The sequence below is a fragment of the Polypterus senegalus genome, chromosome 9 (genome assembly GCF_016835505.1).
Source record: "Polypterus senegalus isolate Bchr_013 chromosome 9, ASM1683550v1, whole genome shotgun sequence".
Classification (NCBI taxonomy): Eukaryota; Metazoa; Chordata; class Cladistia; order Polypteriformes; family Polypteridae; genus Polypterus; species Polypterus senegalus.
This window is the reverse complement of record NC_053162.1, coordinates 71515950-71535565: the sequence shown is the minus strand read 5'-3', so window position 1 is coordinate 71535565 and position 19616 is coordinate 71515950. Positions and strand designations below refer to the sequence as shown.

General features: G+C 40.0%; 1 protein-coding gene across 1 annotated transcript in view; it reads left to right on the top strand.

Annotated features, from left to right (window-relative positions):
* Positions 1-19616, top strand: part of cdh16 (cadherin 16, KSP-cadherin) — a 168172-nt gene that overhangs the window by 4481 nt on the left and 144075 nt on the right. Inside the window, exons 2-3 of the mRNA XM_039763246.1 lie at positions 4444-4495; positions 17971-18069. Coding sequence (XP_039619180.1) covers positions 4457-4495; positions 17971-18069 — 138 coding nt within the window. The 5' untranslated portion in view covers positions 4444-4456. The remainder of the gene's footprint in view (positions 1-4443; positions 4496-17970; positions 18070-19616) is intronic.

Sequence of the window (19616 nt, the reverse complement as noted above, 5' to 3'; positions counted from 1 at the left end):
GACAATAAAAAGCAGCAACACGCTATAAAAAATAAAAGTTTGACCCCAGGTAGTGATTTGTTCCTTCATACATTTAGGTCTTCCTTTATGCAACAGCTTCATCTATTTTATTAAGATGTCCTTTTCTAAAGCATTGATCATTCAAAGGGTGAGAATGCACCACTTGACACAAAAAGTAATAATCATTTACAATGTTAAAGACTTGCATTTATTTATTTTTTACCTGTGTAATATTTAGTTTTCACCAAAAGTTTTACTAGAAGTGATGAGCATTCAATAACGCAGTACCCTTTTGGTAAAAAGAGAACATTACTTAATTGCATTGCATTGTTCAGTAAATTTCGTTCAGGCGTATCTAGTTAAATCCAGCTTTTTCCTGATACAGATGAATTAACTTTCACTGCCGGTGAAAGGGCAGACCTCCTTAGGTGGTGGCCAGTGAAGCAAAAAGAACATTTCAAAGACAGGGATTTAACTAATTCACGTGAAATCCCGTGAGCACGGCGAGCACATTAGCTCTGAACAAAACAGGTCAAAGTGTCTGATAGCCTGAGTCAGCGAGCCAGGCACACCTGCCCCATTCTACTGTTACAGCATTTCCTACATTTTAATAAGCGGCTGCCATGTAGTCTCCGATGTGGAGGAAGACCCTGAACGGCTACACCTGCATGAAAGAAACATCCATCCATCCATCCATTATAAAACCTGCACACACACACACACACATGCACACCAGGGACAATTTTGGATCGCCAATGCACCTAACCTGCATGTCTTTAGACTGTGGGAGAAAACTGGAGCACCCAGGGGAAACCCACGCAGACACGGGGAGAACATGCAAACTCCACGGCCATTGTTAAATTTACTTTTGGAGACACATGCCAGTGAAAAATTTTAATTCTTTATTTTCCATGCTACTCTATCCATGGCAGCCACAGCCATTACTTGGCTGGGTGGCCAACGAAATGGAAAGACCAAGGATGGGAGCATTGATGAAGCAGTACCTCCCCTGGGACACTAAAGAGCAGCCCTCCTGGGTGGCTGTGGCACCACGGATTCCCGCAGGGCATGCTGGGACTTGGAGTTTGGTACAGTCCTGTTGGGTTTCATGGGGGCCTCCAGGGGGACCTACAGAACCCTATAATGGACTTCCACCACACCTGGGAGTGATTCCAGGTAACACTGATGAGCCAACTGGAGCACTCCCAGGAGCAGAATAAAGGAGCTGCCTCACTCCATTCCAAGAGTCAGAGTGGAGGCAGAACGAGAAAGAGAGAAGGAAGGATGGAAGAAAGGTAGGAAAGGGTGCTGTATTGTATTGTGCTTGAGAACTGTGATACCCTGGAGAACGAGATAAAAATGTTCCCCACGTGAAGAAGCATGTCTTGTATGCTGAACTGCTGTGTCTTTTGTGTCTGGGGTTTGGGGAGCTGTACACCCACTGGTGTCCACACTGTATATACTGTATTTTTAAGTTGGTCATTCTGTTGTAGACAGCTGAAGCCTATTGGCAAGACTGGGTTCAAGACAAGAATTAATGCTTCATAGGATACTAGTTTGCGGGGTATGGTTATCAATACACATGTCAGGTTGATTTAGAGGTGTTAGTTCAATTAACAACATCTGGAATATAGGAGCAAACTAGGATACTCCAGCCAGATATAAGGAGAACACGGCAAACACCACAAAGATAAGTGACTGGATATGGATTCCAAAAGTTGTAAGGCAGTAGGATTACCCATTGTGCCACCATACCACAAATTTTTCTCCCTAGTTAAACAGCAATTGACCGTTAGGAGGAAAGGAGATTATGTGAACTCAGGGCAAGACCATGCAGACTTCAGCTAGAAAACACTATGGGTCAGAGCACACTTGGACATTAGAGCTTTTAGTAATATTCATCATTCATTTCTCAGCCTTCTTCATTCAGTTCAGGGTCACACAGGGATTTATAGATAGAGATATGTTCAGTAAGAGTAATACAAGTCCTTAATGTATCACTCTTATAGGACCATATAAGAAGGGAAATAACATCTGCACGAACATATGGTGTCTTAAAAGAAAATCCCTGTTTGGTTGCCACAAGACAAGATGATTAAAAACAGGAACAAAATTGTCAAAAATGGGATTTGTACTTGGTGAGAGCATCAGTGCACTTTTGTTGTGCTGCTCAAGCAAGTGACCCCAACTTCCTACTTCCTCTGCTTTTTAAAGATGTTATGGGAAGGGGAGGATTTTAAGGCTGGGTGGGAATGATGTCACTGGTTTTCAAAGCTGAGAATGAACATAGAATCTGCTTTGTCATGGTATGGTCCTAAGGTAACTCTGTTTTAGATTCTTTATTTTGTAGACCTTAATAGAATGCCCCTAATGCTATACTCTTACCACACTGTCAAGGTTGACTTCCCCCTTACATTAACTTCTGTAGCACCAGGTAATTAGTAACAGTAACAGAGCACCAGAACAAGCAGGAAAGTTACACACATGTTTGTGCATTGTAGATGATATACCCAAAATAGAAGAGTACAACAAGTGTTGGTAAAATAATACTGATAATAAGCAGATCATCTTGAGCCAATGTGCTGAATACCAGGTGGCTCTCTATATGTTCTTTGGTTTCTGGTCTAATGTGGTCTGGTATGGCATTTGGATGGAATGGCCTTCATGAATAGAACAACTGACAGACAAAGAGAGACATGGCCTCTTCTCAGGATTTAAAATGGCAGAGAAAGACCAGAATTCAAGCCTTTCTTTACTGTAGCTTTGTAGCCACTGACATACCTCCAGGGTCAGTGTGAGGATGCAGCATTCACTATTAAAAAAGCTCAGGCAGAACACAGTTCAGATGCTTTATTCCTGCATCCTCTCTAACTTTAGATAAACAGGAAAGAAAGGATACTTTGGTAATTAAGTCATACATGCCTTCTCAAACAAACTTTGAGAGAGACTCATATTGTAATGTGTCCCTGTCTTTGATATTTGGAGCTCATATGAACTAAAACAGTGCTTCTGAGATACCCACACAGTGTCACATCCACTCTAGTCACCTTCCTCATCACAGACGGCCAGAGCACCTAACAGAAATTCTTACCAGTGTTTACATTGTGGGGGAGTTGCAATAGCTTATTTTCAAAAAACTGTTTTTTCTTTAGGGTGGCGCAGTGGGTAGCGCTGGTGCCTCGCAGTTAGGAGGCCCTGGTTCGCTTCCCAGGTCCTCCCTGCATGGAGTTTGCATGTTCTTCCCGTGTACTCTGGTTTCCTCCCACAGTCCAAAGGCATGCAGCTTAGGTGCATTGGAGATTCTAAATTGTCCCTAGTGTGTGTTTGGTGTGTGGGTGTGTGTGTGCGTGCCCTGTGGTGGGCTGGTGCCCTGCCCATGGTTTGTCTCCTGCCTTGCGCCCTGTGTTGGCTGGAATTGGCTCCAGCAGACCCCAGTGACCCTGTGGTTAGGATATAGTGGGTTGGATAATGGATGGATGGATGGATGTTTTTTCTTTAAGACCAATTCATTCCTTAAATGATATTATATCATTCAATTATCAATTATACCATTTACTTCATATCACCATGCTAGATATTACAAATACATAGCAAAGTGAAACAGCAGCAAAAGAATATAAGAAATCAGTTGAAATTACGTAATCCTTAATACCATTAAATTCTCTTCTGCTTGTTTTTATTCCTGAGTTGTTTTATTCACCATAACAGATGTGGAACACAGGCTGGCAATATTCCTTCCATTGTCCACCCATAAAATCAGTTCACAAGTGTGATAGACTGGAATCAAAACATGTTTAGAAACATTTTATTAGTGAACAAAGAAAGCAGACACTTGCAATTTCTGCATTACAAAAACAAAGATGAATAATTCACAAGGTGTGGTGTTAATTCACTTATTTGGGTTAATTAAACCTGACTGCCCCTTTGGACTCTTTTGAACACTATAGGAAAGTCCAATTACTCTAAACCATGCAGCCACATCAATGGGACATTCCACTGTGACGCAGCAACATCAAAGTGATTGCCATGCCTGTCGGTAGAGAGGGTTAGAATTTCTTAACAAAGAACCTTAGTTCTTGTCTGTCAGCAGTACTGGTGCAAATCTAGTTTAACTGAAATAGAGTATTGTGAGCTTAGTGTGTAATCACGCCCTATCTATTATCCAACCCAGTTAATCCATTTCAGGGTTAATAGCATTGGGTGCAAGGCAGAAACCGACACCGGATGACATGCCAATCCAGCGCTAAACATACTCACTCACACCCACACAAAATTTAGTCTACTCGAAGTCTCCCATTCTTCACCACTTTGTGATCAGGGATGAAAACCATAGTAATATGCGAGTTAAAGATTTTAAAGGATGTGGTTCTGATGAATTTTGTTCTAAAAGCAATCTTATAATTGTGTTTACATTGTACCTACTGAACGGTCTTTCTGTTGCAGATCCTGTGGAACAATGCAGATTAAAAAGCCAATGGTTAGCTGTGTCATACAAGTAAGTATGTCTATTATTCCTTATTTAAAATTCAGCTCCCACTGAAACACCATTGAGTTAACATGATTCATTATATTAACCAAAGAAAACATTTTTTCTTTGAAAAAATGGTCAAGCATTGACCACAATTAGAAATGCATTTATGACCCAACTCAGATTCACAATCTAACACTTAATTTACTGATTTTAATTTATTCTTATTTAAAGCACCCTCCTGAAACAAAAATACTGTCAAGGGTAAAGATCTTAATTAAAATGGCTGAAATGATTTAACCCTAACCATATCACCTCATCAATCCCTATGACGCTGAACTGAGTTAAGTGGGCTTGAAAATGGATGGATGGAAGGAGAAACTCATCTGTTCACATTACCTGTAATTTTTAAGCATGGTGTGTTCCCCACACAGCAGTTAAGGTATTGAAACATAGGGATGCCAATATATTCTGGCTTTGTCAATTATTCAGGTTACTTAGTCAAGTCATTCCTGTGTAGCTTTGGCTTTATGCCTGGGGTTGTGGTCTTACTGGTAAACAAATCTCTTTCCAAAGCATTAGGCTTTCCTCCGGATTTCCCTGTGTTTTGCTGAATTCGTTTTAACCTCACAAGCCTTCCTAGGTCTGCTGCAGAGAAGCATCCCCACATCATTATGCTACCATTACCTTGCTTAATGGTGAGGATTGAGAATTTTTGACAGTTTCCAGTGTTCACACATGGCATTTAGTCATTAGAGTCAAAAAGCTCAATTTTGGTCTCATCAAACCACAGATCCTTCTTCCAGCTGGCTTCACAGTTTCCATTGTGCTTTCAGGAAAACTCCTGTTAAAAAGTTGTACACTTTTTTGATCAATTGCTTTCTCTTTGCCACTCTTCTATATAGCTGTGAGTGGTGAAGGCACTTCGGCAGCAGTTATTGCTTGTACCTCCTCTCTTTAATTACTGCAGCTTGTAACTCCTTTTGAGTTGTCAAAGTTCTCTTAGCGCCTTCCTTTCACTAGATTTCTTCTTGCATGATCACTCAGTTTTTGTGGATGGCCTCTAGGCAGATTTAAGGCTGTGCCATACTCTTCCCATTTCTTAATGATTGATTTAACTGGATTTCAAGCAATATTAAGTGTTTTAGATATTTTCCTTTCACTGAGTTGCTTGCAGTGTTTTTTTAGACCTTATTGTGTAGGTTAGGTCACAATACCAATTCACCACAAGCTGGACCTTCCAGATAAGTTACGTTTGTACTTCAATCAATTGAAACCCCTTGACTACAGACATTTGATCTCCATTGAACTAATTATGTGACTTCTAAAACCAAATGGCTGCATGAGTGATAATTTAGGTGTGTCATATTAGTGTGGAGACTGGCCAGATCTCTGTAGGTTGGTACACCATTTATTGGTCTGGTCACTTTGAAGACTGTCATACACAGGGAGTAGCTATCGGCTCCTTCCGATGGTGTCTGATGTCACTCCTGTCAACAATAGTATTATGAGACTCAGATTAAGGCACTCTCTGGGTGCCTTGCCTATTGTATTAGTGTATGCTCTGACGGCGGTGAGTAATCTCTTGGTGAGAAAGACATTCTATTCGTAGCTTCATTCAGTGCTTGATGGGTGCCTGCAAGGTGACACTGCTCGGGTTTGGGTGACTTCAGTGCAGCTACTGGCACTGACAGGGCTGGCTATGAGAATTGTGTCGGTCCACATGGGTCTGGCAACTGTGGTGAAAGTGACTCCATGTTCTTTGAGGGGCTGCTGATCGCTGGTCTTGGTTCCGGCACGCTGAGCAACATTGTTGCATTTGGTACTCCAATACCTGTGGCGAAGAAGATTGATCACATCCTCGTGAGCAGACATTACAGGGTCTACAGAAGTGCCCAGTTTTGTGAATTCTGACCACAGACTTCTTGTTGCTACTCTGAAGATCCAGATTAGGTCCAGTAAGCTACCTTTACTAGGAGAATGAGGCTGGACCAGGCCAGACTCCAAGGTCAGTCTGTTTCTAATGAGACTGCCTAGGTGTGACTGATAATTCTAATGTGATGTGGGAGACCTTCCGTGACAAGACCCTGAAGGTTGCTGAGGGTTGCGTTGGTATTGCCAGTGTTGCCAGAAGGAGGTGTTTCATCTCATAGGGCACCCTGGATATCATCAAGAGGAGTCACAGTGCACGGCTTGATGGCAACTCCGGTTTGTACCGGCAATTGAGAAGGATGGCTGTGAGGGCTCCGAGGTCAGATAAGGAAGCGTTTGTTAGAGGAATCTGTGAGCAAGTAACACACCATATATGGTCTAGTGACACATGTCATGTTTACGAGGCAACCGAACCATTACGCACATCTCATCTGATCCTTGGAGAGTCACAGTCCGGGAAGGTGATGGAACGGTTCTGACGGATGACACTGTAATTGTCATCCGTCAGAATGGCTAATTTGAGCAGCTGTTTAAAGCTGATCCTCCGGCTAGGATATTGGACATCACTGGGTCCACGGTTCTTGAGGCTGATCCTCCAATTAGCTGTGAACCACACTATTTCACTGAGATTGCACAGGTGGTCAACCAACTGAAGGTAGGGAAGGCTGCAGGGATCTGTAGTATCCAGGGTGAACCTCTCCAGGCTGGTGGTAAGGCTGTCTTCCTGGCATTGCAAGCAATCTTTCCTTCCATTTGGGAAATAGCCATCATCTCAGCTGACTGGAAAATAGGACTTGTATCCCTATCTGTAAAGGGAATAGTTATCTCCTGAATTGTGGCAACTGCAGGGGGATAACACTACTCTATGTACTGGGTAAGGTCCTCGCTAGGGTCATTCTCATTAGGTTCCATGATCACTTGCTTACCTACCAGCGACCATAGCAGTCTGGTTTTATGCTTAAAAAGTCTATAATGACTGCATTCTAGCACTGAGTGTTCTTACCAAGTGCAAACACAAATATTGGCAGTTTTTTTGCAGCCTTTGTCGATTTTTGTAAAGCGTTTGACTCAGTTGGTCTAGCTGCTCTGTGGGACATCCTGAGACTTCATGGGATCCACCCAAAGTTGCTGGATATCTTGGCCATCCTGTACACTGGTTCCATGAGTGCTGTGCAGAGTGGAGCCAGAATCTCTGTGTTTTTCCCAGTTGATTCATCAGGGGTTAGTTTTTGCTCCTACTCTCTCAGATTTACTGATCTTGACTTTGCCGACAATGCTCTGATTTTTGTGGAGTCAATGGAGGCTCTGATCGGTGCTCTTGAGAGACTGAGCAAGGAGTCTGAGTGTGAGGGCTTGCGAGTGTGCTGCATAAAAACCAAGATCCAGGCCTTTAACGAACTCTTGGGCACAGCCATTAGCAGTGTGTCTGTCTGCAGTGAGAGTGTTTACCTTGTCGAGAGGTTTACTTACCTCAGCAGTGACATTTGTGTCTCTGGTGACTTTTCTTGTGAAGTCAGTAGACGGATTGGGAAAGCATTGGGGGTCATAAGGTCACTGGAAAGGGGTGTGTGGTGCTTCCGATATCTATGCAAAAGGACGAAGGTCCAAGCCTCATGTATAAACGGTGCGTACTCGCAGAAATGTTGCGTAAGAATATTTCCACGTTCAAATCGCGATGTATAAAACCTAAACTTGGCGTAAAACCACGCACATTTCCACAGTACGTCATACCCTGTCGTACGCAAGTTCTCCACTCAGTTTTGCAGACTGGCGGCACCCAGCGTCAAAGCAGTGCTCCTGTGTAGTTACCCTTTCTGTCTTTGATGCACATTCCTGACGCAGCATTATAAATACAGTGAAACTAACTGCATATTGTTTATTAGTGTAATGCATCCGATTGTAATTAACCTGTAACAATATAATGGTCCAGGGAATAGCCATAGTATTCCAAATACCATAGCTGCTTTAGCGTTGTTATTCTCACTGCACCTTCTTCTTCTTTCAGCTGCTCCCGTTAGGAGTTGCCACACCGGATCATCTTTTCCAATATTACTCTCACTGCACCACTCTGAGTATTTATATCACTGTATCTGAGTGGGGAATCACAGCAGCAGCTGATCGGAAAGAGAATTATCGGTATACAGTATCAAGCACACGCTGCCTCAGCCACGGCAAAACATTTCAAAGCCTTTCCTGTACGGACTTCGCGGTTCAGAAACAGTTTCATCCCAAGAACTATAAACACACTCAATCAAGTGCTCTTTGTAGAACTGTTTGTACTTATAAGTACAATTACCCCACTGTAAACTTGCTCCACAGTTATAATATTGCACAACCTGCGCCACTTTATAAAGCGCATATTTACATATGATGATGATATAATTTTTAAGATGAAATTCAGCAAAATATGTTGATTATATTATACAGATAAAACTTTAACTTAATTTAAATAATCTGTATTGTTAATAATTAAACATGTGAGGACACAGTGCCGTAGCGCTAGCAAGTTCACATATTGTTCCTGCCTTGCGTTGTATATTTGCTGAAGCTGGCGCAACACTGGAAGGATGGACAGATAGAATAATTAAACAAGTACTATGAAGATATTTCAATGTTCCTTAAAAGTTTTGAAGAAGCGTTGTTGTAAGCTTACAGATGGCTTAACGTCTATTACAGAGCTGATTGTGTTGCGATTGGGTATTTGGAGAAAGAAAAGTAAGGACAGGAATTGGAGGTTAGTACATTTAAAAGAGACAGTTCTGCTACAATAAATTATTTCATCGAAGGTCGCGCATGATGCAGCAGCATCTTGTGTGAGACATGAACAATCACTGCGCCACCGTGTTTCCATCTTTAATAACATGCTTTCATTCCAATCATCATGAAAATGATATCACGTATACATCTCAGTATTTTAATTATTCAGAGAGCTGTAATATCACTAATGTAATGGATTCTGTGTCCTGTCGGAGAAAGAGAAAGAACGGAAGCACGTAGTGATTCACACACATAGAGCACATTGAAGATCAAATACAAAGCAAAGCATTTAACATGCTACTTTATTTACGATGGGATTTGAGAAACTAGTAAATTAAACAATTTTAAGATGAAGTTTATAATATTCTACTTTAATGACAAAATAAACTACGTGATTAAAGTTGACATTTTGAGATTGAAGTTGACATTTTGTGCATTTTCCCCACTGTGTGCCTTTTTTTTTTCTCTGTGCCCTAATAAGCTTTCATATGAAACTCAGATAGTGGGCTACAACTCGCCTTTTCATGGCGACTTTGATATCTGACAACTTCTTTTTTATTTAGGGCACTGTGCGACTTTGTGAACTTGAGCTTTCGAGTTTCTCCGACCCGCTTTGTCAGTCGATCAACTTCCTTTTGTTGTTTATACCACTGTTTAAACCAACAAATAGTACATTTTTTCCTTGCCTCCACTTGGTATTCGCTGAAATTCTTCCATTTTCCCTCTTGCTTTTGTCATTGTCTTTTCACAGAACGCTGAGCTTAAGGGCTATTTATATTGATTTGCATATTCAAAGAGGCGTAATTCTGAGAGGAGTTGGGGCGGGACAGCACACGCGTCCACGAGCTTTACTTTTCACGCTGACCGGGATTTATGTAGCAGAAGAACGCGGAAGTTGGCGAACGCACAGATTCCTGTATCTGAATTTTTCTGTGCGTAAGCACATTTCGGCTTTTGTGCTTACATCATGTTATTGTGTGAGTTCTACGCACGGCGTTATGCATGAGGCCCTAGGTGCTTCTTGTTTTGCTATATGATTGTGAGACATGGATGCTGTCCAGTGACCTGAGACAAAGACCGGACTCCTTCGTTTCTGTGTAGAATCCTTGGGTACAGCTGATTTGACTTTATGTCGAATAAGCAGTTGCTCATGGAGTCCAAAATGAGGCACATTATCTGCATTGTGAGGAAGTATCAGTTTACAGGACTATGGCCATGTGGTGTGATTCCCCAAGGGTGATCCAACTCACAGAGTCCTCATTGTTGAGGACCAGAGTAGCTGGACCAGCCCAAGGGGACACCCACATAACACCTGGTTGCAACAGATAGATGGTCATTTCTGGAGGGTGGGACTGGACCGCGTGTCTACCTGGGAGGTTGCCAACCAGGATCCTGAGCTGTTTCGTTGGGTGGTGGGTGCTGACCTGACCTGACCTGATATTAGTGTGGGTGAATATTTAGGCAATCAATTATTTTGTACCTCATATTTGTAATTAATTTAGACCACTTTACAAAGATGTGTTTTCACTTTGACATCAAAGAGTCTTTTTCTTTTGATCAGTGTCAAAATGCCAAATTGGATACATTGTGATTCACTTTCGTATAACAATAAAATATTTAATTAGCACTCCTGAGGAAAAATAAATGCAGACAGAGGCACATGAGTTTGTAAGCAGGGGTAATGGCAGAAGTCAGCTATGCTTGGTACCTATTCATGCTTTATTTAAACTTGTGTTAAAAAAGAACCCCATTATTATTTTAAGTTTTTTACCATTGCAATGCAGCACAATACAAGATCCAACAGAAATAAACAACCTGAAGGAGTTCTGCTTGCATAGGTTTTACATTGAATGATGAGTCAGCCAGATGGATTGGAGATACCAGGACCAAAGGTGGCAGCACTTTGGCCAGTACAGTGGACAGCCCAGCAAGTTTTTTGGGAGAAAGCCAAACCCAACTGGCATAATTTGGGTGGATAGGTAGTGAGCACTGGGAACAGTATGCTCTCTCAATGCAAAGGGTACCCTCTAAGCACATCTTCACAGGGCACCAGATAAAGAAAAAGTCAATGGAGTGTGTTAGGAATTTCAAAAATTCTCCTCAGAAAAGCTAGAATGCAGAGCATCTGACCTGAGCCAGAGGTCCTTAATGCTCAGTTTGGAGTAAAAGTAAGGCCAAAGAAGGTTGATAAAAGGACAGAACTCACGGTGAAGGGGGAAATGCTGGTCTTTTAATTGTGATAAAGGAGTTTATCCTGTTAACCATTTAAAAGAGTAAGAGAAAGCCTAGACATCAAGGGGCTACATATGTCTCAGGGGTACAAGACCACTATGGTCCTTCAGGTGGATTTTGTGTTCATGTAGCATATTTAGGTTAACCTGTAACACTGAAAATGATTCCAGTACTTGGTTCAGGAGGGATGGATTATGGAGTAGAGGAAGTTCTAAACTGAGTTATACGCTAGGAAGACAGTTGTGATGAAGATTCATTTGGGAGAAAGGGGCCAGGACAGAGATAGAAACAAAAAAATAAGACATATAATGGTTTGGTAGTATTGGACAGGTAGGCAGGCAGGTTAGCCATTCCAAATGACAAATAGAGGTTCAAATCCTGACATAGTTAGGCCTATGGGGATAGTTGAGATTGATTTTGTTATTTTCTTTCTTATGCTTGTTTTTGTCTGCTCACAATGTAATCCAAATTTTAAGTTGTTTATTTGTTAACAAATAAAGATATTTGGTTGATTGACATTTATTGTGGTTGTAGAGAGATGCCAAGAAGATGTTCTTAAAATTTACAGCTGATATTCTGCCATTTATTGTAATCATTTACAAAGAAAGAAAAACACAGGTCATCAGTAAATTTGAGATGGCAATCCATAAAGCCCCACAGTTATATCCCAAATTGTTTGAATCCCGACTCTACGCTGACACATACAGTCTAATAATCAGTGAAGTGGAGATGTGTGTGTGCCAAACTCTTCTGTTTATGTCTGATTTTCGAATAGAGCAAGTGTGGGGGGTGCACCTTGTCATTTCGAGCAAAGTAAAATACTAAAATCACATTGGACAGTTGGGGAATTGCCCAACACCCCCTTGGAGTTTCAAGTGGTGAGATATACTAATATTAGACTTTTATATTTAATATTAACATGAATCTCCTTGCTTAGATATTTCATACATCACAATTATCTAAGAATGTGGATTCTCCTTTTATATAAATGTTTTACACCTATCATATCAGAAGGAAGGCGTTGTCAGTAATGCCCCAGCTTCAGAGTTTTACAGACTTTGGTTTGAATCACAACCTGGTCAGCTTTTGTGTGGGAACATTCTTGTGTTGTCTTCATTCAAGTGCTCTGCTGTCCTCCCACATCCCAAGGACATGTGTGCCAGTCGAACTAGCAGGATGTGTCTGTGTGTGAGTGTGTCTGGTGTGTTTAAGCAAGGAGTTGAATTGAGTTTTACCTTGTCTTCTTCAACCATGTCTTTCTGTGGGGAGTAAACCAGTTATCCCTATAATTGTGTTTAGGGTGTTCTGCAGTTTTTCCAACAGCTGGAGATTTTGGGTCAGCTGAACTAAAGAACTGGTCCAGTTTGAGTGGGTGCAATCCATTTGTGTGCCAGTTGCTGCGGGGGTCTAGTTTCATCAGTTCCTCACAACCATGAACAAGAAAAAATAGTTAAAGCAGACAACTTCTGAACTGATAGACTAATTGGAGAGTAAGCAAATGGGATACACCCGTTATGAAGTAACTTGGAGGAATCAAGCAGCTTTTTCCTTATTTCTTGTTATTCTTACATCTAGGGCATTGTCTACTAATATAAAATCCTGCTCACAAAAGTTCTTTTTGTTTTGTTAATTACACATTTAGTGATAAATTGCATAATTCACCAATTGTTCTGAAATTCTCTTTTAAGCAGTAATTTCTCAAAGTGAAAAACACAAAAGAACTAGTCAAAAAGACTGGATTCAATTATTAATCTTTTCACTTAAATATTATGGGCTAAGTTTTAGCTGATTTCTTTTAATTTATTAATGCACATTTATTCATTTTGATGAGGTAAAATGATCATGTAGAAGAAATAAATAACATTCTCAAACCCACTTAATCTAATCTAAGGGTGGCAGTTGGGGCTGGCGTCTATCATGGCAGTTTCAGGCTCAAACAGAAATCGGATAGGTTACCAATCCATCCTAGAAGAATAGCATACTACAACACAATCAGAAGACCCAATATGACATAACATAACATGACATAATATGAAACTATCAAGCCCTGTTTGTTCAATTTCAGGGCTGTGGAAGACTAGAGTCTGTCCTCACAGCTCTGGCCACAGGGCAGGTAACAGCCTGGACAGGTGATAGACAATCCCATTTTTATTACATTACCCACCATCATTTATCTGAGCTTGCTTTTTCCAATAAAGTGTTATATGTAGGATATTCTGGTGATTCATTCTATTATTCATTCATTTCCTCACACCATTCATTTCTATACATGATCATGAAGTCAGCGCGTTTCCCAACAGCATGTAGCACAGACTCTAGACAAAGGGCCAGTCTACTTTGGGGCTTCTAATGAAGATATGCAAAATTCTCAAAGGTATCAATATAAACATAGAATCACATGCCAGAAGACACCAGTGGGAAATAAGGAGAGTGCAATAAGGATTAAATTTAGGAAGCACTAAATCATCCAGGTAGGAAAAGGACAAAAATACTAAGTTATACAGCTGAAGCCAAGACCTGATGGCTTTTTATGTTCAAATCAGTTTGGATGAGGTGTTACAGCAACTTAGGGATCAGTTAGTCAAATGAACTTAATGACTGAAATGGTCTACTCTTGTTTGTGAAGCTGTTTATGTTTTAACATTATGATGAGTCAACAGCAAAAAACCTGAATGCCACAAATTTGTTTAGCAAATTTTCTAAATTTCAACTACTTCAAGGTAAAGAAACACACAGTACGTCTGACAGTCAAACATGGATACAAGAGCATTTGTGCTGGATATGTTTAGTTGCGGTGTGCACAAAATGCAGTTTTTGCTGTTGTAGCAATGTTAAGCAACCATTCAGTCAATTATAATTTTATAGCAAACATTTCAGAACTCACCATTACATGAAGCTTTACAAAATAATTGCTTTTTCTGCCTACAGTGCATCACTGTTTTGTTCTTAATTTTTCATAACCTTCTATTAGAAATTTTTGCTCTTTAGTTGTCCTTTATGAGGGTTTGGACTATGGAGTTTCCAAACATTTAGTTGTTTTTTTGCATAAAATATAATGTTGAAAAATTGTGTAGTTCTGATGCCATTTTGTTTACTTATGGACGCTTTCATTTTGTAAGCCTGTTGCCAAGATATGGCTGGGGCTGTGGTCTTAGAGGTTGTGACATCATTAGTTACTGACATGTTAAAAGGTCAACCCTGGTAGCCATTTCCTATATGAGCTGGAAAACAATTTCTTAAACAGCTAGTGGAATTCATTTCTTTCTCTTAGGCATACAAGTTTTTGGCAGTGTTTTTTGATCACAGTTTTCAAGTTTAATTTTTTGCCCTTTTGAAGGTGCAATTTGACTTTTGGTTTTGATCTCTGTGTGTAGCTTTGATTACATCTCTGTTTTATCATGTTATCAGGTTACCTGTGACCTGCACCTAACATAAAAGGTGCCAGGTAACATATTAGGTACTTTTGTTATGGGGGATAGGAGGTTGTTATCTGTAACCTCTTACATGTGTCACTGTCCTTATTGTACCCCACTTATTCAACCTTAGGGATCTCTGTCAATTGCCTGCTCACTGACTATAACTGCCTTTTATTTTCACTCCTTTACTTCAACTCTGTGTACCACCAACAGAGGACTTCACAAAGCATCCTTTGTGCTCTTAAGGGACCACAACAAGATAAAGGAATAGCCAATCCAGCAGACCTCAGTATGTGCGTCTCGGGAACTGCAGGTCTGGCATAGTGGTCAGCAACACAGGAGCGTCACAGGGGACTGTACTTTCTCCGATCCTGTTCAGCCTATATACATCAGACTTCCAATACAACTCGGAGTCCTGCCATGTGCAAAAGTTTGCAGACGACACTGCTATCGTGGGCTGCATCAGGAGTGGGCAGAAGGAGGAGTATAGGAAACTAATTAAAGAATTTGTTACATGGTACGACTCAAACCACCTACAGCTAAACACCAGCAAAACCAAGGAGCTGGTGGTGGATTTTAGGAGGACCATTTCCTCATGGACCCCGTGATAATCAGAGGTGACTGTGTGCAGAGGGTACAGACCTATAAATACCTGGGAGTGCAGCTGGATGATAAATTGGACTGGACTGCCAATACTGATGCACTGTGTAAGAAAGGACAGAGCCGACTATACTTCCTTAGAAGGCTGGCATCTTTCAACATCTGCAATAAGATGCTGCAGATGTTCTATCAGGCAGTTGTGGCGAGTGCCCTCTTTTACACGGTGGTGTGCTGGGGAGGCAGCATAAAGAAGAGGGATGCCTCATGCCTGGACAAACTGGTGAGGAAGGCAGGCTCTATTGTAGGCACGGAGCAGGACAGCTTGACATCTGTGGCAGAGCGACGTGCGCTGAGCAGGCTCCTGTCAATCATGGAGAATCCACTGCATCCACTGAACAGGATCATCTCCAGACAGAGGAGCAGCTTCAGCGACAGACTGCTGTCACTGTCCTCCTCCACTGACAGTCTGAGGAGATCGTTCCTCCCCCACACTATGCGACTCTTCAATTCCACCCCTTGGTGGTAAACGATAATATTATACAAAATTATTGTCTATCTGTTATACTTTCATTGTTAACACTCTTTAGTTTAATATTGTTTTTATCAGTATGCTGCTGCTGGAGTGTGTAAATCTATCTATGCTAGTAATCAATAATTGGACAGAGATATTGAGCTTGAGCTTTTACTTAAAAATTGCCTGTTAACCAATAGCAGAAAATATAAGCAATGCAAAGAATTATACAGCCTAGGTGAGTTCATGCAATCTTCCTTCAGCCCCAGATGACATTCCCCAGATGGTCCAGTCCTTTAAATCAGTGTTTCTTAAACTATGGGTTACAACCTAGACATGTCTAATAATTATGTAGTAAAATTGTGTGAATGTTAATTGATATGCCACCCACAATTTAGTGTACTTTTTTATTGTGGCAGTATGTGAAATGCATTATGGAGCTTTTTAATTTCTGTGGCACAAAAATATATTAAGTATAACACCACCTCCTATATCACAACCTTTTAAACAATCTGACAAAGACTTACAGCAAAGGCATGTAAAAGAAAGGGGATAAAAATGAGGAAATGAAGCAGACACACTTTTGAGGTGAAGAGACAGCAGTGCTAGATTCAAATGTTGAAAATAAAAATAACAGATATGCACAAGAATGTGATGATTTTCAGGGATTTTCCTCCCACAGTTTAAAGGCATGCAGATTAGGTGCATTGACAATGCTAAACTGACCCCTGTGTATGTGAATTTGTTTATCCTCTGATGGATTGGCACTCTGTCCAGACATTGTTCCTGCCTTGTGCCCAATGGTTGCTGGGATGGGCTCCAGCTGGCCTGTGACCCTACTCCAGAGAACAAGGTTTTGAAAATAAATAGATGAAGTATTGTTTTAACAACACATTTGTTTCCTACTTTTATATTTAAGTAAAATTTTTGTGAGCAATGTGCCTGAATGGAAGCTTTTTAAATTATTATATGGCTACTGCTATTTGTTTCTTGATGACTCCAATGTCATTGTGATATTAATCCTTTTCTTGGGTCCCTGTATGGTACCCATTTTATAATTTGGGTCCTCATTTTAAAAAGTTTAAGAAACTCTGCTTTAGATGATAATTTATATAGTATATCCTTAATCAAAAAGTGAAAAGAAAACATTCTTGCTGCAGAGAAAGTTACTTGCAAAGTGTCCAGCAGCTAAGCAGATAGCAGACTCCATTTACGTGTCTGTGGCTCCTCTCAAAGTGTCAGAAAGGCAGCAAATGAATCAAACACTCCATTCTAGCAACAAAGTACCAACTGAACTAAACAAAAAAATGAACTAGGTGTCTTATTGAAAAAAAGTTTGTATCAAAGGCAGCCAATCGCCCCGCCACTACACTTCACACCTGACTTACTATTCACTAGCAAAGTGCCTTGCACTTTCACAGTTTCTGAAAATATAGGGAAGCTATCACACAAGCTCAAGGTCAGTTACCATAGGAATCAAAAAGCTTCACTAAGCTGCAAACAGTCTGGTTATACATAACATTCTTAGGTCCCACTTTACCTTTCAGCTTGCCCAGAATACACTTCACTCCTGTCCAGCTTGACAAGTCAAGCCACATTTACCTAGAATCTGTCAACTATAAAGGTTAAACCACCCCCTTTAAAGTCTCTTTCTCTTGTCCTCATCTTTCAAAAAATACTGGCTCTCCATTTCAGTCAGCGTAATTAGTGTGCATCATTCATTAATTCATCCATCACCAAACCAATATAAATCTGTTCAGCATTATAGCGTTAGCACCTATGCCAACACCATTGTGTGCAATGCATGAACCAACCTTGGAATAAGTCCATTGAAGGGCACACTCATGCACACACGCATACTCACTCACAGAAGCCTGATTTCACATTTTCAGTCTATGTATAAAGATGTGTTGATGTGACTGAAAACTAGAATTCTTTGCTAAATATTTCAAAATGACTCAAACTCTAACAACCTTTACAAATATATAAAATAGTACATTGCTCTTGTTCATTCAGTTGCTGTGCCTAATGGGTTTGCTTGTCTTTCTCTAAAGGTTGTGCTCTTTTTGCTTTGTTGGATATGTGATGGACAGCAAGTTTTGGAATACATAATTCCAGAAAATTATGCTTGGTCAAATAATTTCCACATCAAGGTAGGTTAAAAATGTGTATAACTTTTTAAATACCTTTTTTAATATATAAAGAGTTGATATCCATTGGTAGATCATTCCTTGCATGATGAATATTTTTTTATATTTATTGAATTTGACATAAAACCTTAAATACAAAAATCCTCTTTAGCTTTTATACTGTTTTGTGCACCAGTGCTTGATAAGTGATCTGAGCCATTCTAGTGGGGTTATATTATATCTCAGCTGGCCTTAAAAAGCTTAAGAATTCCCCAGGAGATGAAAGCTCATGCTGTGAATAAAGACGTCTGTCTCATTTGTTGAGCTTGTTAACACCACAACCTTCACATTGACAATGTGAATAAGATGAGATGAGATGAGAGAAAGGCCCATAGTAGAAATAATTTCATTTTATGAGCCTATTATGGTCATGCTATTGTGACCTAGAGATGGTCATCCTGTAACATTAATTGCAGTCATGGGTGACCCCCTCCACATTCTGGCGTTGTGTAATTTAAAAAGAAACACTGATACAGGAACATTCATAAAAGTGGTTTACCACTGCTGTCATTTTCCTTGCTTGTTTATTGAACTCTGGGAGAACACAAACAAGTAGTACAATAAACTATAGGTACACATTTCTGAAAAGAGACATTGAACAGAAATTAGTAATAAATAAAGGGGCAAAATCGAGTTTAACAGATATAAAACATTACCTTCACTACATTTGTTAGTGATTTGTACAATATTGACTCCATAAAGAATTATTGTTCTTTGTCAGATGGCAAAAAATAGTTTTATGAACTTATATTTAAAAACTGTGTTTAAAAGAAACTTCACATTGAGACAGTGGAATTACCCCCTTATGATGGCTACTATATATTATAGTGTACTTTCTATATTATTGAATTTAGAAAGAAGTCAGTATGGATACATCAGAAACAAAAGTCTTGTATGTGAACAGGGTAACCAGATAAGAAGAATGACCTGCACAATTTTAAAAGCATAGATGATTTTATTGTATTATACTGAATATTCCTTTGGAAGAGAACAAAATAAAGTAGTAGGGTAGGAGATAACTTTGCTTCAGTCATATTTGCTTTACTTTCCCAGGAACTAGTATAATGATGGAAAAAGGATTAGTCCAACTCTTTTTTTGGACTGAAATTTCAGCTAAAATAACAATAAGCAAATGAAGCTTCTAGAAACAAAAATGTACAACAATAAACAATTCAAAACCAAAAATCAACTAAAAACAAAAAATATTTTATATCCTTGGTTAACTTGTTTAAGTTTATTTGCTTTATTGATTGTAATGTAATGTAATATTGATTGACTGTAAATGTAAATAAAATCAAAAGTGAACTTTATTGTCATCTCAACCATACAGTATACAAGTATACAGATAGATGAAATTGCGAAAACAAAGACGAACAAAAATGAACACTAAACACCATGGACTTGGGAGCTCTGTAAGCCGCAGCCTGCATGGCCACCTCCATCTTTTCGCTTGTGGCAATCAACGTTTGTGTCCTCTCTTATTACAGTTGCTGAACAAACCTAGCCTAATG